General features: G+C 39.2%; 1 protein-coding gene across 1 annotated transcript in view; it reads left to right on the top strand.

The window, feature by feature from the left end:
* NUDT3 (nudix hydrolase 3) overlaps positions 1-18753 on the top strand; it is a 98045-nt gene that overhangs the window by 44331 nt on the left and 34961 nt on the right. The window contains exon 2 of the mRNA XM_069488880.1: positions 9346-9456. Coding sequence (XP_069344981.1) covers positions 9346-9456 — 111 coding nt within the window. The remainder of the gene's footprint in view (positions 1-9345; positions 9457-18753) is intronic.

Raw genomic sequence — 18753 nt, 5'->3', positions numbered from 1 at the left:
GTCCATATAATTTCTTTCTATTTTTAGTAGAGACGGGGTCTCGCTCTTGCTCAGGCTGGTCTCGAACTCCTGACCTTGAGCGATCCACCCGCCTCGGCCTCCCAGAGTGCTAGGATTACAGGCGTGAGCCACCGCGCCCGGCCACCTTTCTTGTAATAAGAGAAAAAGAAATGCAAATTGAAACTAAAATGAGACATCATATTTCACCTGTCAGATTGACAAATGTCAGAAAGTTGAGTAATACCACTTGTTGGTTAGGCTGTGTGGAAACAGTCAGTCTCATATGCTATTGGTAGGCATATAAACTGGTACAACCTCTATGGAAAGCAAAGCATCAATATCTATTAAATTATAAATGTGCTTGTCTTTGACATGCAGTTCCTGTCTTAGGTTATGTAAAGAAACTACCCTTGTCACTATACAGATGACCTCCATGTTGCCAAATCCAGTGGTCAGTTCTCATCTTACTTGACCCCCCAGTAGCATTTAACCCAGTTGATTATTTCCTCCTCCGTGAAACACTTTGCTTGGCTTCTTGTATGCCCCACTCTTGGTTTTCTTTCTTCCTCACTAGTTGTTCTTCTCAGACTCCTTTTTTTGGATCCTTTAAAACAGTAAACAGGCCGGGCGCGGTGGCTCACGCCTGTAATCCTAGCACTCTGGGAGGCCGAGGCGGGTGGATCGCTCAAGGTCAGGAGTTCGAGACCAGCCTGAGCAAGAGCGAGACCCCGTCTCTACTAAAAATAGAAAAAAAATTATATGGACAACTAAAAAAATATATATAGAAAAATTAGCCGGGCATAGTGGTGCATGCCTGTAGTCCCAGCTACTCGGGAGGCTGAGACAGGAGGATCGCTTGAGCCCAGGAGTTTGAGGTTGCTGTGAGCTAGGCTGACGGCACGGCACTCACTCTAGCCTGGGCAACAAAGTGAGACTCTGTCTCAAAAAAAAAAAAAAAAAAAAAAACAAAACAGTAAACAATCTCGGGGCTCAGGCTAATAGTGCCCCAGGCTACTTCTCTATATGATCTCATGTAGCCCCAAATTCCACATACTACCTCATGTTAATCTCCAGCTCTGACCTCTTCACAGAACTGCAGACTCATCTCTCCAACTGCCCTCTGAGCCACTCCACCTGTGTGTTGAATAGGCACCTCAGACTTAACACATGCAAAATTGAACTGGTGTTCCCCTCCAGACCTGCTCCTGCATTGTCTTCCCCTTTTGTTGGATTTGCTCAGACCAAGGAACTTGAGTCATTGTTTTTAATAAGAGAAGATTAGAAATGCCCAAAATGTCCATTTTAATTGATTAAATAAATTAAATATGGTATAACCATATAATAAAACCCTCAGTGATTACCATATGATTTCATTTATATGACGATCCAGAACAGGAATAAATATGTATGTATTTATACTTATGCTGGAATATCTCAAGAAGTCTTCATAGGAAACTCCCCTAGGGACAGAGGTGGGAGAAAAGACTTGCTTTTCACTGTGTTCCTTTATACATTTTGAACATATGCAGTGTGTACTATTGAAAAAATAGATTTTTAAAAAGAGTCGCATTAGGAACCACAATTCTAGACACATACATGTGGCAATTTAGAGTGCTGTGTTAATACTGCAAGGATTTTAGAGATTTAGACCACCTTGTGTAAAATCAAAAAAGCTGAAATCTAGAGAGATGTAAGGTTTTTTTTGCAGTTATTCCTGATTGGTGTTAGAAGCAGACCTGTAACCCAAGTCTCCTGACTATCCTTCCTTCTCTGTAAAGTAGACAAACATTTGTGGTTAAACTTTGACAAATTAAATTGAAGTGTGATCAATATGTTGATGCTACTTTGAGCACACAATATCTGCCTTTGAGTTTACAGTGAGTGCCTTCTATATGAACCTGTATTTTGGAGGCTATTATTTGTTATGTAGCTTGGCAAAATCAGCATATTAATGAGAAGGGATTTTACAAGGTATTCCTATAGTTTTAAGACTGTGGGAAAATAATGCAGTTCATGGATGTCAGGAATGCTGTCACTGTGGCTTCGTTTGTTTGTTTGAATAACCTCAGGAAACTGGAGCATTCTAAATATGTCATTCACTCCATCTGACTTTCAGAAATGTCCTAGGAAATAATGCTTAGCATTCATCTTGGCCAATTATAAAAATCTTCTGTGCCTATTCTAGAATATTCAAGCTGTACACAAGGTTTTAATATGAAACACCTCCTCAGCACCACTAGTTGTACTGTACAGAGGCAATCACTGTCTAGTATTCTGCCCGGTACCCTGGGGACTCATACTTAAGACTGATATCTGTGTTCAATAGTTGGTGTTTTTGACTACCTCTTCATATTGTTCTGAAAATGCCTTGTTACTTCCAAGATAAAAACTGTCAAAATATCTGTTCACAGCACAGTATGGTGTTTCTTTACTAGGCAGGGAATGCCCTCTTTTGTTAAATAAATAGCCTGATCAGCTAAGTAAGGTGAAGCAATGTTGATAAGGCATTTTGTAAATTGATTGTTTATCAATTGTTTATGTCTAGTGGTTCCTTTTAACAGTTTTTTGAGCCTCCCATGTAGAAAAAAAAAAAAAGAAGAAGATAGCTTTAAATTTTTTAAATAGCTATTCAAAAAATAGGTTAAATGGCTTTAAAACTTCAGGAACTGAAACTTCTCCTTCTTGGTCCTGTGATTATTGATTTACTTTCAACAAGTTATTTCACCTCATAGTCAGCTTTACTCTTCCTTTAAATGTTCTGTGGAATCATTGTAAACGAGAACTTGTGGCAGCTGTTCGTTAAGACATTGTGTAAAATGTAGTAAACTTGCATTTATTTGGAATCCAAGCAAGTACAGGAAACTATTCATTTTTATGTTGGTCTAATTTTGAAGGAGGGACACATAAACTATTAGGAAGGACTCACCTGTAGAAGCAGTTTAGGGCATATCACAGATTTGATAGGGTGTAGCCCTTCTGCCATCTGGAGTACCAGCAGAGCTCTCTGGCAGTAACGGCAGTGCGGAGGAGCTGTTTAATCCCAGGGGCCTCACATTGCATTGCATTGCATTGTTGGAAACAAGATCATGTTAGGTGCATTATTGCATGTGAGTCTCTGGAAAATGTTAATATGTCTAACCATCTAGTTTGTTAATCAGGATTTCCTATGGTATAGATTATCACCATAGGTAATCTAATTTCTTTAAGGAAAATATTTCCAAAGCTTTAATCTGAGATATCTGGAGTATGTCTACACCCACTACACCCTTGGCAGAGGGAATGGAGACTTGCCCGACACCAAGTGGGGTGGAGAGTGGACGGGGGAAAGGGGCTAGCTCCTCTAGCCAGAGAGCTTTGCAAATATATATATTTTCCCTTGCGTTAATCTCATTCCGGCTGGAAGATTCTGAGACCATTGTTTCCCAAATCACTGTCTCTTTGCCTCTTCCTAGCTGCACTCCCACATTATATGATTTCCCACTAGAAATATTTCTCACTAGAAATATTCATTAGACATTTCGCTGAACCTTCAAATTTGTATGTTCAGAGGATGACTTCCCAACTCTTCCCTGTTGGTTCCCTCCTCCACTGACCCCTCCACATTCTCCTGGGAGCCGTTTCACCATTAACCCAGTCCACATCCAGGGGGACATACTCCCATGTCCTGTCAGTCACTTGGTCTTGTAGATTCTTCCTTCTGTGTATCAGGAAACCTGTCACTTCCAACACCTACTATCCTAATCCTTTGTCAACCTGAATTACTGTAGAAACCTGCTCCTTTAGCATGCTTTTCCTTTCTCCAGCCCATGTCAAAGTGACCTTTCTAAAACTCACATGAGGTTGTGTTACTTCCTTCTTTAAACACCTTCCCCATTGCCTTCAGCTTGAATCCAAACTATAATTGGACCCTTGCCTTTTTGTCCAGCCTCGATAAGTGCTCCCTTCTATATGCTCTGTGTACTCCTTTTGAAAAGCAACTGTTTGTTCATTCAGTTATTGGTCCATTCTTTCATTTGCTCATCAGACATTTATCGGCCACTTATATGAGTCAGGCTCTATGCTTCAGGATTGGGTGTGAGGCTGTCCACAGAAGAGATCATTAGACATTTCACTGACCTTCCACAGGGTAGGCTAGGCTGTGATGCAGTAACAAATTTACTCTGAAATCTCATTATTTAACACAACAGAGTTTTGTTGTTGTGATGCCTGTCAGTCATGGGTTCAGAAGCTCTGCCCCGCACAGGAACTCTCCATTTAGGGGCCCCAGCTTATAGCTGCATCAGCTGGAACTCACGGTCCTTGGGTACTGTGGCAGAGGAGGAAAGAGACCGGACGGGCTTTTTACTGCCTCACCTCAGAAGTGACACTTATCCCTTCTGGTCACATTTCAATTAGCCAGACTAGTCACATGGCCCCATCTCACAGCAAGGGGGTTGAATACTGTAGGTAAGCACATGGAATATCTGGTGAGCATCGCAATCTCTGCCATAGTCACTGAAATACAAGCACCTGACTTTTTTGTCTGTCTCAGCCATCGTACTTTAAATTTCTCAAGGGTTGAGGCTGTAACTACCTTGCTTTTGTGTCCCAAACACATGGATACACAGTAGGCATCTTATAACATTTTTGCTGAATAAATGTCCTTCTTGAGCTTAGATTTAACTGAAGTCACTTCCTTTAAGAAGCCTTCCCATATCATCCCTCTGTCACGCCCCTACCCCAAGTCTGGGTTAGGTAGGTGTCTCTTTTCATTGTCATTGTGATATCCTGTCCATACCTCAACTGAATACTCCTCACCCTGTATAATTTACCCTTTGTTTCTTCCACTAAATACTCAGTTCCTTTAGGGCAAGGACTATGACTTTCTTTTATATTCTTTAAAAAACCTAAATTTAAAAAATTTAAGCAATATTAAACAAACAAAAAAAATCTAAGAAATAAAACATTACTGTTTCTGCTGTATTTCTTCCTCCTTTCATTACATTTATCCTTTCCTCATATTTCTTTATCCTTTTACTATGCACATATCACTAATCAATACAATGATTTTCCCTCTGTGTCTGTATGGAACACGAGTTGTCCCTGCCCCACTTGTTCATTTCTGCCTGCTCTGCAGAGCCTTCTGTATCATGAATCCAAGAGTCTGTCTATAGGTGGGTGTGTTCCATGGGTCCATTTATCCATCTCTACACCGATATCTCCTGTCTCAATGACTAGAACTTCAGAAAGGTTTGATGCCTGGTTCTCCACTTTGATCTTCCTCCAAACTGCAGTGGTTTTAATCTCTGCATCTCCCATTCCTGGCTCATGATTATGCTTAATGAATGTTTGTTGAATAAACAACACATTCTGCTTTTTTTTCTTTTAGTGTGTTATTTTCAGAATCTTTTAGGAGCTTTGCCATTTGGTTTATTTTCAGAGAATTTTATATTTCAAAATCAAACTTCAGAGTAAGAACTTACTGACCAGAATATGATTTAGTGTTTTATCAGGTAGGAAGGAGCTAAATCCCTGGCTAAAATAAAGGATTTTTTGTTTTGTTTTTTTGCAGTAAATTTTTGATGGGTTGTCAAGGAAACTTACTGAGGAAAGCTATTTCCCAGTAATAGCGTTTGCTTTGAAGTGTGACTACAAAGTAATGAGGCTTGCTTTCTCCAGCCTCATTACTACTTACCGTCTTACTTCATATAGTCATGCTTTGAATGTACAAAGCAATAACACTTGCTACATTTTCTAATTAATATTTCACATTGATTGAAATTTAGAAATTGAATGCTTGTACTTTATGCCAGAGTTTCCTTTTTTTTGCTTTAGCTTTGAAATGTTCCTGTAAAGGTTTTTCATTTGAACTATAACTTAATGGATGGCCCTAGTCAGCCTTTGAAGCAATGCTTAGCTTTATAATGACTGGTAAACGCTTTGCCAGGAAGTAGGGGAAGAAAGACTGTGTTGTGATTTATACAGCAAATCATGAAAGATTAACCCACTTTACTACTTTTTCTTCTTAAATCTTCTTGGAGATTAGATAGATATGTTTTAAAATGCCTTTGTCTATAGAGTCTTTGGAGGACTTTTTTTTAACTTCGTAATTTGATTCAACATGCATGCTTATATTTGGGTTTAATTTTCTTTTGATAAGGAATGTTTAAAAATATAAGATTGGTCACAGTTATTGAAGAGAATGAGTATAGCAATGATCCCCTTTTTTATGGAAATAGTATATTTTGTAGTTTTATAATTTGGTAATATAAAACTATGGATAACCTTCTGGAAGGCTGCTTGCTCTGGGGAAGAAAGTAATAGCACTAACTCCCTCAACTTTTAAAAAATTACTGTAATCTTAAAACTATGTTTTTAAAAATTGAGATGAAATTCATGTAAAATTAAACATTTTACAGTGAACAATTCATTGGCATTTAGCACCCACCACTTGTTATCTACATTCTGAACACTGTCATCATCCCAGAATAAAACTCTTGTTATCCATTAAGCAATTGCTACCCATTTTCCTTTTCCCCCAGTCCCTGGTGACCACCAGTCTGCTTTCTGTCTGTGGACTTACTCTGTATATTTCATATAAATGGAAAAATGCAATATATGACCTTTTGTGTCTGTCTGCTTCCACTTAACATAATGTTTTCAAGGTTTGTCCATGTTGTAGCATGTATCAGTAATTCATTCCTTTTTATGGCTGAATAACATTCCATTGTATATATGTGTCATGTTTTATTTATCCATTCATTCACTGTTGGACAATTGGGTCATTTCTGCTTTTTGGCTATTGTAAATAATGTTGCTATGAACATGAGTACATTAGTGTACAAGTATTTGAGGACCTGTTTTCAGTTCTTTTGGGTATATAGCTAGAAGTGGAATTACTAGGTCATGTACTAATTTTGTTTAACTTTTTGAGAAACAACCAAACTGTTTTCCATGGTGGCCAAACAATTTTACATTCCTACTGGCAATGTACAAGGATTGCAGTTACTCCACGTCCTTGCCAGCTCTTTTTATGTTCTGTTCGTTTGTTTAAATTACAGCTATCCTAGTGGTTATGAAGTGGTATCCCATTGTGGTTTTAACTTTGCGTTTCCCCAGTGACTAATGATGATGGACCTTTTTTCATGTGCTTATTAGCCATTTGTATATCTTCTTTGTAGAAATGTTGTTTCTGTTGTTGAGTTGTAAGAGTTCTTTATATATTTTAGATACCAGGCCTATATTAGATATAGAATTTGCAGATATTTTCTCTCATTCTGTAGGTTGTCTTTTTACATTATTGATAATGTCCTTTGTTGCACAGAAGTTTTTAATTTTGTTGAAGTCCAGTTTATCTTATTTTTCTTTTGTTGCTCATGCTTTTGGAGTCATGTCTAATAATTTGGCATATCTTGCCAAGATCATGAAGGTTTAACACTCTGCTTTAAGGGTTTTATAGTTTTAGCTTTTATATTTAGATTGTTGTTAGAAAGCAACCTTTTCTAAAAAAAAAAATAAAGAAATAAAAAAAATAATAAAATAAAATATATTTCGATTGTTGGTCCCTTTTGAGTTAATCTTTTGTATATGGTCTGAGGTAGGAGTCCAGTGAGGACTCTTCTTTATTAATAATAGCAAAATTTCATGGAGTCTCCTCATTGTACTTTCAGTACCCTTTAATTGAACATGTATACAGACCAACCAAAACTATTCTGGATTTTATCTCAGCATTTTAAATTATTTTACATTGTATTAATCAAAGCAGAACTTATAAATATATTTTTAAAATAATACTTGTAAGTATAACACATTTTTTTTTCAGTCCATGGGCTGTATATATTGGTGACTTGATATGGATTCATCATAACTCCATGGTCTCTTCTGAGTCTACAAATTGGAGATTTTGTAGATGAGCATGAAAAGAATGTATCACAACAAGGGAAAAAAAGGGATTAAGGATAAGGGTAGATTTCCAAGGGCCTGTAGTTGCGGAGACCTCAAAGTGAAGAAGGGAAGATGACTGGAAGGCCAGGAACCCGAAGGCAGTGGTGAAATCTGTAAGGGCCAGAGAGGAAGTAGCACTTTCTTTCAGGCCTTAAAGATGACTGCAGAGAAGTGAAGTGCTTGGAGGGAATGTGGCTTGGAATAGGGATGGAGGCCCAGAAGTCATCATTAGAAAGTGAGTGTAGGGAACAGTTGAGGATTCTTTTAGTTTTGGAAATAATGCCATCCCAGCTCTGCCTCCAAATGAGGAGTCCAGCTGGTTTTGTTTAGCATCTTTCCTAGAGAGGGGCAAGTAAGGAAAAGGAACTAGGGAATTCTAGATTTTTATTTCAACCATGCACAGAATGCTGGTTAAGCTGAATTAGTAAAACCATATCCTGTATCAGTATTTTGTTTGTGTTTTTGTTTGGTTTTCTTTCTATTTCTTTTTTTTTTTTTTTTTTGAGACAGAGTCTCACTCTGTTGCCCAGGCTAGAGTGAGTGCCGTGGCGTCAGCCTAGCTCACAGCAACCTCAAACTCCTGAGCTCAAGGGATCCTCCTGTCTCAGCCTCCCGAGTAGCTGGGACTACAGGCATGCGCCACCATGCCCGGCTAATTTTTTCTATATATATTTTTAGCTGTCCATATAATTTCTTTCTATTTTTAGTAGAGATGGGATCTTGCTCTTGCTCAGGCTGGTCTCGAACTCCTGAGCTCAAACGATCCGCCCACCTCGGCCTCCCAGAGTGCTAGGATTACAGGCGTGAGCCACCGCGCCCGGCCTCTTTCTATTTCTTAATAAAATTTCCTAGTTTAAAAAATTCCAGTTTTATCTTAGCCTGAAATATAATGAGAGGAATTTTTCTACTTCTCATGTAGACAAGAGAGTTAGGTTCTCAGTGTGCACTTAGAGCCTAGGGTAGGGTGTTGTAGTTGTTGGCCAGTGAGCATCTGATGGAGCAGGTACTGGGACCCACAGGAGTGAGAGCTGGAGAAAAAGTGTTGACCCATGATGGCAGCACAGCCAAGGGCCTCTTTCCTGCTGGCCAGCCTTTGCAGTGCTTACAGGCTCATCAGTGCCCTTCTTCACCTCGTCAGCACTGTGTTCAAGGGCTTTAGAGACAGGAACAGGGAGGGGATAGGTGGGACAAACGACTGAGGGGAGTCTGAGTGAGGATAGAGAAAATGGCCTTCGCATGCCCTTCTGTTTTTACTAGGCAGATTGTCTACTTTTTCAAACGGAAATCAAAGCTACCTTGATTTGGAAAGGTATAAACAAGGAATGGGTCTTAGTTACTTTGACAAATGGTGCTTGAACTCTGAATTTGTGTGAGTATGTCTTTTTGAATATTTAACCCATTCTGTGACCTCTGTGACTTTAGGTGCTACTCGTGAGCAGTAGTCGCCATCCAGACCGATGGATTGTCCCTGGAGGAGGCATGGAGCCTGAGGAAGAGCCAGGTGTGGCAGCAGTCCGCGAAGTCTGTGAGGAGGTATGCACGGAGAAGAAAGGGCACAGCTGTACCTTGTAATCATGAACCTGTCCTGTGTGCGCACCTCTTTAGTTTATCACCGCTCACTGAATAGACAAACTCATAATCACAGAAAGATGGCATTTAGTGGTTACCATGTGCCTCCTTTATTAAAGGGGTGATCGAGTTGTGACATGATAATGTTTATCAGGCACTCTATGCAAGAAGAGAGCTCGAGGTAGTGAGTATGTCTAATTATACTAGACAGCCCTTAATGACTTCCCATGAATCTTTTCCAACTATGCGTCTGTTACCTGTGATAGAAGACCAAGAATCAAATAGTTCCCAAGCCCTAAGAAAGGAGAGGAACAGGCTGCATTAGTATAAATGGCTCATTCTTATTAACCTTTGGTTGAGGAGAAGGAGGAGACCTTTGTTCTCCAGTACTTCCTGGGTCGTAGCCATGGAACTAACTGGCTGTGGCTAAAGCAACAGTTCTGTTAGCCAGAAGCTGTTAATGGTGCAACTTAAGAGATAATAGTATCTTTTTCATTTAGTCACATAATGTATGTACATGTAATACATACATGTATTGAGTTCCTGGGCCATAATACCTTACTAGATACTTCAGAATAAACAGAAGAAGTAAAGGTGTGGACCCTCAGGAGGAATAACTAGTGTTTCTTCATAGCCTTTTGTGGCAACATCATACTCTGCTTTGCTTATATTGTCTCATTTAGTTCTCATAACTTGATGGTGTAAATTTTACTGCCCAGATTTACTTGTCCCGGTCACATCCCAGTCACATAAGTATTGCTTTTTAAATCCATTTCCTTGTTATAGAGGGGATTTAAGACTAATTCTAAGAGCATATAAGATAGGACTTAGAACAAGTATAAATTCTACGTTTTTTTGGGTCCAGCTCTTCCTGTAGTCCTCTTAGACTATTCTTACCGTCAGAATAGTCAAGGAATTCTTCCCTGACTCTGACTCCTACAGACTTAAATTGGCTTATGTCACTCTCATTTTATCATGTATCTGGTATTCATAACTAGATTATAATCTCTAAGGACAAAAATCCTGCTTCCCATTTAAAATCCTCCCTTTTTGTGCCTAGTGCATAGCTAGATGAACAGAAAGTAATTAGTACATGCTTCTTTGATGGGTGGAAGAATGCAAATGCTGAAGAAATACCCAAAATGAAAATTATAAGAGTATAGGAAATGATAAACATTGACAGAGAGGATGTGAGAAGACATTCGTACAGTGGGTGGTAAGGAGGCTAACCTGGGTAGAACGAAATGGAATCAAGAGAAGTATAATGAAAAGAACATTGACGTGGGAATCCTGGTTTCTGATACTGTCAGTTAATAGCTATGTGACTTATGAAAAAATAACTTTAAACTCCTTGGAATTTGGTCCTGCATTTGAATACCTTCCTATTTACTCCGTCATGGAGAGGTGGGAGGAGAGTGTGAGGTTCAAATGAGAACATGAGTAGGCTTGCCCTTTGTAAGTTATATATCACTCTGTCAGTTAGGATGTGTGCAACTGAGAAGAATATTAGGTCTTTTATCGTTCAATAACAGGTTTATTGTATCTCATAACAAGGAGTCCCAGGTTGGCTAACTCAGCAGTATCAAGAGTCCGGGTGCTTCCTATCTTTCTATTCTGCCATCTTTGATACATGTGCTTTTGTTCTGGGGCTTGTCTCCTTATGGTCCCAAGATGGCGACCACAGTTTCATGCTCATGCATTCTCTTCAGACACAGGACACACAGTTTCACCTCATTGGTCTCTTTTTATTTGGGGAAAAAAGAAACCTTTCCCAGAAGTTCTCCCAGCAGACTCTTTATGTCTGGTGTTCCAGAGTTAGTTCACATGCCCATGCTTAAACTAGTTCCTGGCAAAGGGAATGACAGTTCCATGTTTAAACTACTGGAGCCTTCACCCTCTAGGATTTGACTTTCAGAAGCCTCTTAGACTTTAATTTAAATCAATTTAAAAGCATGGCCAGGAAGAGAAGATAAAATCTTTATAGAGTTTATTTTGTTAGAAATTTAACTTATATTAAGATATACCAAATATATATTTATTCTATAATGTAAAAGAATGAATAATGTATAATTCTAGAGTAGGAAAAAATTCATTATTTAGGCCATCAGTCTGTGTCATAACCACTTAACTCTGTCATTGTAGGGCAAATGTAGCCATAGATAATACATTATATAAACAAATGGGCCTGGCTGTGTTCCAGTTAAGCTTTATTTATAAACACAGTGGTGAACCATAATCCCTGGTTTAAGCCCTTGCTACTTAGAATGTGGTTGGTGGACCAGCAATATCAGCATCAGCCATGAGCTTGTTAGAAATGGAAAAATCTCAGGCCCCAATCCAGACCTACTGTATCAGAGTCTAATTTAAATAGGACCCTCAGGTGACTTGAGAACCCACTGCATTAGAGTATTGAATTCTTACCAATGAATGTTCTGAGAATTCCTCCTGATAGAGCTGTGGAGAGAAATGCTCTTTAAGGGATAGACTCTGGATTGGCTATCTCCACACCCATTCATTCCCTTTCTGACACGAAGAGACTTAGTGCTAAAAAGTACTTTTCCCAGACTCTTGTAAGGAATGTAACTAAGTCTCCTTGATGAGATTTAGGTGTGCCCAGCACAAAGCACTTGCACAAGACTACTTTAGTCACAAGGAGAGAAGCAGGGCAGGTTCTGAGGGTAGCAGGCCCATCCGTTTTGGTGGCACACTTTTTGATAGGAGATATGGTTCTGGAATTGGCTGCCAAAGTGTCAGCTTCCTGATTTGGCTGGTAGCTTCTATCTGGCAGCTTCCTGATTCATCCCAGAGACAGCAATTGGCAGCCCAGTTTTGCAATGTGTTTTTGGGAATTATAACTGGAACCCTGGCCTGCAGTCTACTTCTTGAGCTTTCCCAGTGATTCTGTAAGCTGTTTTTATCTCTTAAATAAATCCTTTTCTTAAACTAATCTAGTTGGATTCTATTGTTTACAATTAAGAATCCTGACCAATCCATATTCCCAATGAGTAATAACTGCTTTAGTTGCATCAGCCATCCTCCCCTCTCTTGCCCATGCTGTAACCCAGCGGTCCCCAATCTTTTTGGCACCAGGGACCATTTTCATGGAAAACAATTTTTCCACAGACCAGGGAGGGGAGAGATGATTTTGATATGATTTAAGCACATTTTATTGTGCACTTTATTTCTGTTATTATTACATGGTAATATATAATGAAATAATTATACAACTCACCATAGGTTGAGGACCCCTGTTATAACCCATCAAGGAATTGAGATGTGTTCTATTAGCAGAGCATCCCCCTCTAGAGAAGGGTGTTCAGTGGCCCATGAGAGATGTCAGTGGGTTAATCAGACAGACCTGATTCCATGGGAGAGGCAAGTTGTGAGAGTCCAGTTAAGCATCTGTACCTTCCTCATACCTATTTACTGACCGAATGTTGTCTGTCCATTCAACAAATATTGAGTGCCCATCCTTCTTGCACTAAGCACTGGGCCACATGCTGGGGATACTGAAATTTAGGTTTTGCTGTCAGTGAGCTTATCATCTAACTGAGAATACAGAGTAAATGGGAAATTATAATGTGAAATTTAAGATTTGAAGGAATGGTTAGTACAGCATGCTAAAGGGCCTTCTTGGCAGAGTGAGTACCCACCTCTGGCACAAAGATGGGTTTCTAGGAGGATGTCTGGATGGTTATAGACTTTCTCATTTAAAATTCTTCCGTTTTGGAGGGACTTTGCTTGGGGGTGCAGTAGATAGTGTGGTGGTGGTCCAGTGTAAGATTTCCCCAGGTGAGCAAGATGATAGAGGAGCAGTGAAAGTAGATGATGAGTTTTTCTTTACTAAGGAGCAGAATTGGGGTCCCATTTTCCTGTTGGACCTTGGATAATGGGGAATGAGCAAGGTATAGGCTCATCCTGAGGGGCGGGCATAATTCTGTATTTTGCCTCCCTAGACCTGAGGAAACCAGAACCTTTGCCTGGTTCTTTCTGGAGAAACCTAAAGGTTTGACTATTCAGATAAGTGTGATAGGGCCAGTTGGTGGACCTAAACTGTGTGATTTTTATTTAAATCCATTTGGCTCCCATGGGTTCTATGGTACCTAAGGCAAAAGTGTTATTTGACAGGTTTGACAGAGTTAATGTGCCATTGTGGATTAAGGCAGATTGTTGCAAGACTTGAGATAGAGTGATGGTTCTAGAGTAGAGAGAAAGGAACAAGTTCAAAGACCTTGTATAAAGACTTGGTACTTGGTTTGGGGAGTTGTGGTTGGAATCTGACAGTTGTTTTGTAAAGTATGATTGGATTTAATGTCTGTCTCAGGAAAGCAGATCTTAGTTGTTGTCGCTATTGTTCTGTTTTTGAGTTTTATACTTTAGTTGTCCCTGGGTTATACAAATGCAGCTAAGATGTATAGATGGTTGCAATAGGAAATGCAGGGTACTGTGCTTGCCCTTGTTTCCTGGAAATTATATACTGTCCTTTTGCAGGTAAAATGGACAGTACAGTAAAGTAGAATAAAGTCCTTATAAAGCAAGGAAATGAAAGATGCAGGACAGATTAAATTAAACTATGTTTAGTATTTTACCTACCTCCTGTCTTGAAGAGAATCCTAATCTTGAAATTAAGCCCTGCCTCCAATTCTCAGGCCTAAAGAATCCTACCTAACTTTGAGCAAGTTTTTACCCTGTAGTCCTTTATTCTAGCATTATTGAGACTAAAAAGACACGTCTGTGAACTGCTTTGAACTTGAGAATAAGCTATCAGGCTGGGCGTGGTAGCTCATGCCTGTAATCCTAGTGTTTTGGGAGGCCTAGGTGGGAGGATTGCTTGAGACCAGGAGTTCAAGACCAGCCTGGGAAACATAGCAAGACCTCGCCTCTACAAAAATAAAAAAAAAATTAGCTGGGTGTGGTGGCATACACCTGTAGTCCCAACTACTTGGGAGGCTGAGGCAAGAGGATTACTTGAGCCCAATAGTTGGAGATTGCAGTGAGCTATAACTGGGCCACTGCACTCCAGCTTGGGTGACAGCAAGACCCTGTTTCTTTAAAAAAAAAAAAAAAAAAGTTCCTAATAGATCAGATGTACAAACAGTAAAAATTAGAGAAAAATGTCATTACAAAACCAGAAACAATTCAATGGCTTCCATCAGAATAGAGTCGAGGGGGTGGTTTTTCCAATTCCATGTCCGTCAGCAAAGAACCAGACTTGAAGTCAGAGAGTATGTTGGTAGATGTTTTTTATTGTCCTTGAAGGGAAGCTTTAGTAAACAGAAACCACTATTTAGAGGTTTATTCAGTTTTCAAAATATTATGATTTCCTTAAAGTACATATCTAAAACCTAGTTCTTTCATGTTTTCACATCTGACTTTTCTATTTGTAAGTGTAAGATATTTTACTAGTCACTTTTAAAGGGCTTTTGGATAATACCTCTATACCAGTTAGTTGAAGACCTTCAGATGTTTCCAATTGCATCTATAAATTTAATATATTTGATTGGTTTTAATGAACTTCAGTGGTCTGACTTTATATATATATATATATAAAGCTCTTCAATTAAGAAAAAAAGTCCTGTGAAAAACTACTAGAAGAAAACACAGGGCGAAACTCTTCAGACATTAGACTGGGCAAAGATTTTATGGCCAAGACCTCAAGAGCACAGGTAACACAAGCAAAAATAGACATCTAGGATTATATTAATATCAACTAAAAAGCTTCTGCACAGCAAAGGAAACAATCAACAGAGTGAAGAGACAACCTACAGAATGGGAGAAAATATATGCAAACTATTCATTTGATGAGGGATTAATATCCGGAACATACAAGGAACTCAGCAGCAAAAAACCCAAATAATCCCAATTTAAAAGTGGGCAAATAATATAAATAGACATTTCTCAAAAGAAGACATACAAATGACCAACAAGTACAATTGACTCTTGAACAACACAGGGGTTAGGGGCTGACACCCCCTCCGGTGCAGTTGAAATCTGTGTATAACTTTTGACTCCCCAAAAACGTAACTGCTAATTGCCTACTGTTGACCAAAGGCCTTACGAATAACAAACAGTTGATTAATACTTATTTTGTATGTTGTCTGTATTATGTACTGTATTCTTACAATAAAGTAAGCTAGAGAAAAGAAAATGTTATTAAGAAAATCATAAGGAAGAGAAAATGTATTCATTAAGTGGAAGTGGATCATCATAAAGGTCTTCACGTTGAGTAGGCTGAGGAGGAAAAGAAGATTGGTCTTGCTGTCTCAGGTATGGCAGAGGCGGGAGAAAATCTGTGAGCAGACCCGCGCAGTTCAAACTTGTGTTATTCAAGGGTCAACAGTACATGAAAAAAATGCTTAGCATCACTATTTTTCAGGAAAATACAAATCAAAACCATAATGAGCTATCATCTTCCCCTAGTTAGAATGACTGTTATCAACAGGACAAGAAATAACAGCAGGCAAGGATGTAGAGAAAAGGGAACTCTGATATACTGTTGGTGGCAACACAAATTAGTATAGCGATTATGGAAAACAGTATGGAGGTTCCTCAAAAAGCTAAAAATAAAACTACCATATGATCTATGAATCCTACTGCTGAGTATGTATCCAAAGGAAAGAAAATCAGTATATCAAAGCAGTATATGAATTTTCATGTTCATTGCAGCATTATTCACAATGGCCAAGATATGGAATCAACCTAAGTGTCCACCAAACAGATGAATGGATAAAGAAAATGTGTCGGCAGGGTGCAGCAGCTCACCCCTGTAATCCTAGCCCTTTGGGAGGCTAAGGCAGGAGGATCACTTGGGGCCAGGAGTTCAAGACCAGCCTGAGCAACATAGCGAGACCCCTGTCTCTACAAAAAAAAAAATTAGCCAGGTGCGGTGGCATGCACCTGCAAGTCCCAGCAACTGGGGAGACTGCAGCAGGAGGATCGCTTGAGCCCAGGAGTTTGCGGTTTCAGTGAGCTATGATGATGCCACTGAACTCTAGCCCCAGTGACAGAGCAAGATGTGTCTCAAAAAAAAAAAAAGAAAGAAAGAAAAGAAAGAAAATGTGGTGTGTATATATATAATGGAATACTATTCAGGTATAAAAATGCATGAAATCCTGTCATTTGTGGCACTATGTATAAGCCTGGAGGACATTATGTTAAGTGAAATAAGCCAGGCACAGAAAGTTAAACACCACGTGTTTTTGCTCATGTGGGAGCTAAAATAGTTGATCTCATAGAAGGAAAGAGTAGAATAGTGGTTACTGTAGATGGGGAAGGGGAGGATAGGGAGAAGTTGGTTAACAGATACAAAATTACAGCTAGGTAGGAAGAATAAGCTCTAATGTTCTGCCATACTGTAAGGCAACTATATTTAACAATTTATTGTGTATTTTCAAATAGCTATAAGAGGATTTTGAATGTTCCCAACATAATGAAATGATAAATGCTTGAGGTGATGGATATGCTAATTGCTGAGATTTGATCATTACATGTTGTATACCTGTATTGAAATGTTACTCTGTACCCCATCAATGTGTACAATTATTATGTGTCAATTAAAATTAATATTTTCAAAGAAACAAAATTTTATAATACATGGAAAGCTTAAAAAAAGAGTCCTGGGAATCTCCTATACTAAACTTACAAATAAGATGTCTTACATTCTTTAAATCTTCTCATACTATATATAAGCTTATCAAGATTTTCAACTAAAACCACAAGTCATAAATAAATTAATCAGTTATACATTTTGTGTTTTAGGTTACAAGGCTGCCAATCTATAGATGACATTCTTATAAAAATTACAAAATCATAAACTATATCTGGTCTCCTTAAACACAAAAATATTGATACAATTATTAATATAATAAATATTATACACATACAAGATATTTATGATTTTGAGTCTCTTAAACATTCTATATTCTAAATATTTCCAGGATTGAAAGATATTTACCCACTAAAGAAATTGATCCTTCCTGTTAAATGAGACCAGGACTCTTGGGTGACCTGATAGCACACACTGACCCTAGTCACTTTTGCTCTCTTAAGGCTCCATAACTTCACAGGGTGTGAGTGGGTGTTTAGAGAGCAACCTGCAGCATGTGTCACACATAGCTAATTTTATGCATCAACCTGAGTTACTTCCTTCATGAAGTCTTTGTGATTCCTCCTAGGAGGTTCATTGTTGTATATTTCCATTGTGGTCTGTACTTCTAGCACCATGGTATTTATCATGCTTTATTGATACTGCTTGCTTAATTATCTGTCTTTTGTGATAGACTTTACACTCTGTGTAGTCAGGTACAATTCTTTCTTGCTCACTGTTGAATACCCAATTCCTAACACATAGCAAATGTTTAATAAAATGAGTACTTCAATTAATGACTTAACTATTAGAGCAGCCACAGAAATGCAGTTGGGGTCAGCCCATTTGGGTTATCAGAAATAGACATATTCTCTAGGTTCCTCAGTTAAGTGAGGAAGAAAATGACAGTCACAGCAGCTGCCCAGCCAGGCCATACAAGCTGAAACCTGGGTCACACAGCGCACAGGCAGGCAACACTCAGGGCAGGTGGAATGACAGCGGGAAAGCAGTGTAACTCAGGGAGCCTGGTCACACACCAGTGGCTCAACCCCTCTCTCCCACAGTGGAGGCCCTGCCTTTCTAATCTCTCCTCAGCCTCCCAGCTTCTGCTTGCTTCTTTTGTTTTGTTCTTCTCCCTTGTGTACCATTCACCTGCCTGTTGACTCTGTCTGTGTGTATCTCACGCTCAGCCTTCCCAAGAGAGGACCTGATTGGTTTTGCCTAGTTACAGCTTCACGTAGTATGCCTCTTTGGGTAGAGCTGGTTAGGGTGGAGAGCGAGTGCATGTGGGTTTTGAGAAACATTTCTCCAGACAAAGATGAGAATAGCAAAAAGTTTATTTACTTTTTCCTAGGCAGAAAAAGGGCCAGGAAGGAAGAAGAAGAGTGTGTTGGCAGAGAGAATCAGGTACTCAGGCTTTTTATTTAGGGAGGGAACGTTTATGCCTATAGCCAAATTAACAGGGTACTGTGCACTGTATCTGCGCCTTCTCTTCTTCCTCCTAGCAGGCAGATAGTAGAAGTGGCTGTCAGAGATCTTGTCAGATCTCGCCCTTAAGATATGATTTTGGGCAGGAATCTGAGGCCTGAAGTTTGTACCCCTGCTGTCAGTCCAGGAGCTCCTCAGGAACTCCTTGAGGCTATAAAACAAATTCTAAAAAGGCAGTTTTAGTCCAT

The sequence above is a fragment of the Eulemur rufifrons genome, chromosome 15, assembly GCF_041146395.1.
Source record: "Eulemur rufifrons isolate Redbay chromosome 15, OSU_ERuf_1, whole genome shotgun sequence".
NCBI classification, from domain to species: domain Eukaryota; kingdom Metazoa; phylum Chordata; class Mammalia; order Primates; family Lemuridae; genus Eulemur; species Eulemur rufifrons.
This window is presented reverse-complemented; position numbering and strand designations above follow the sequence as displayed.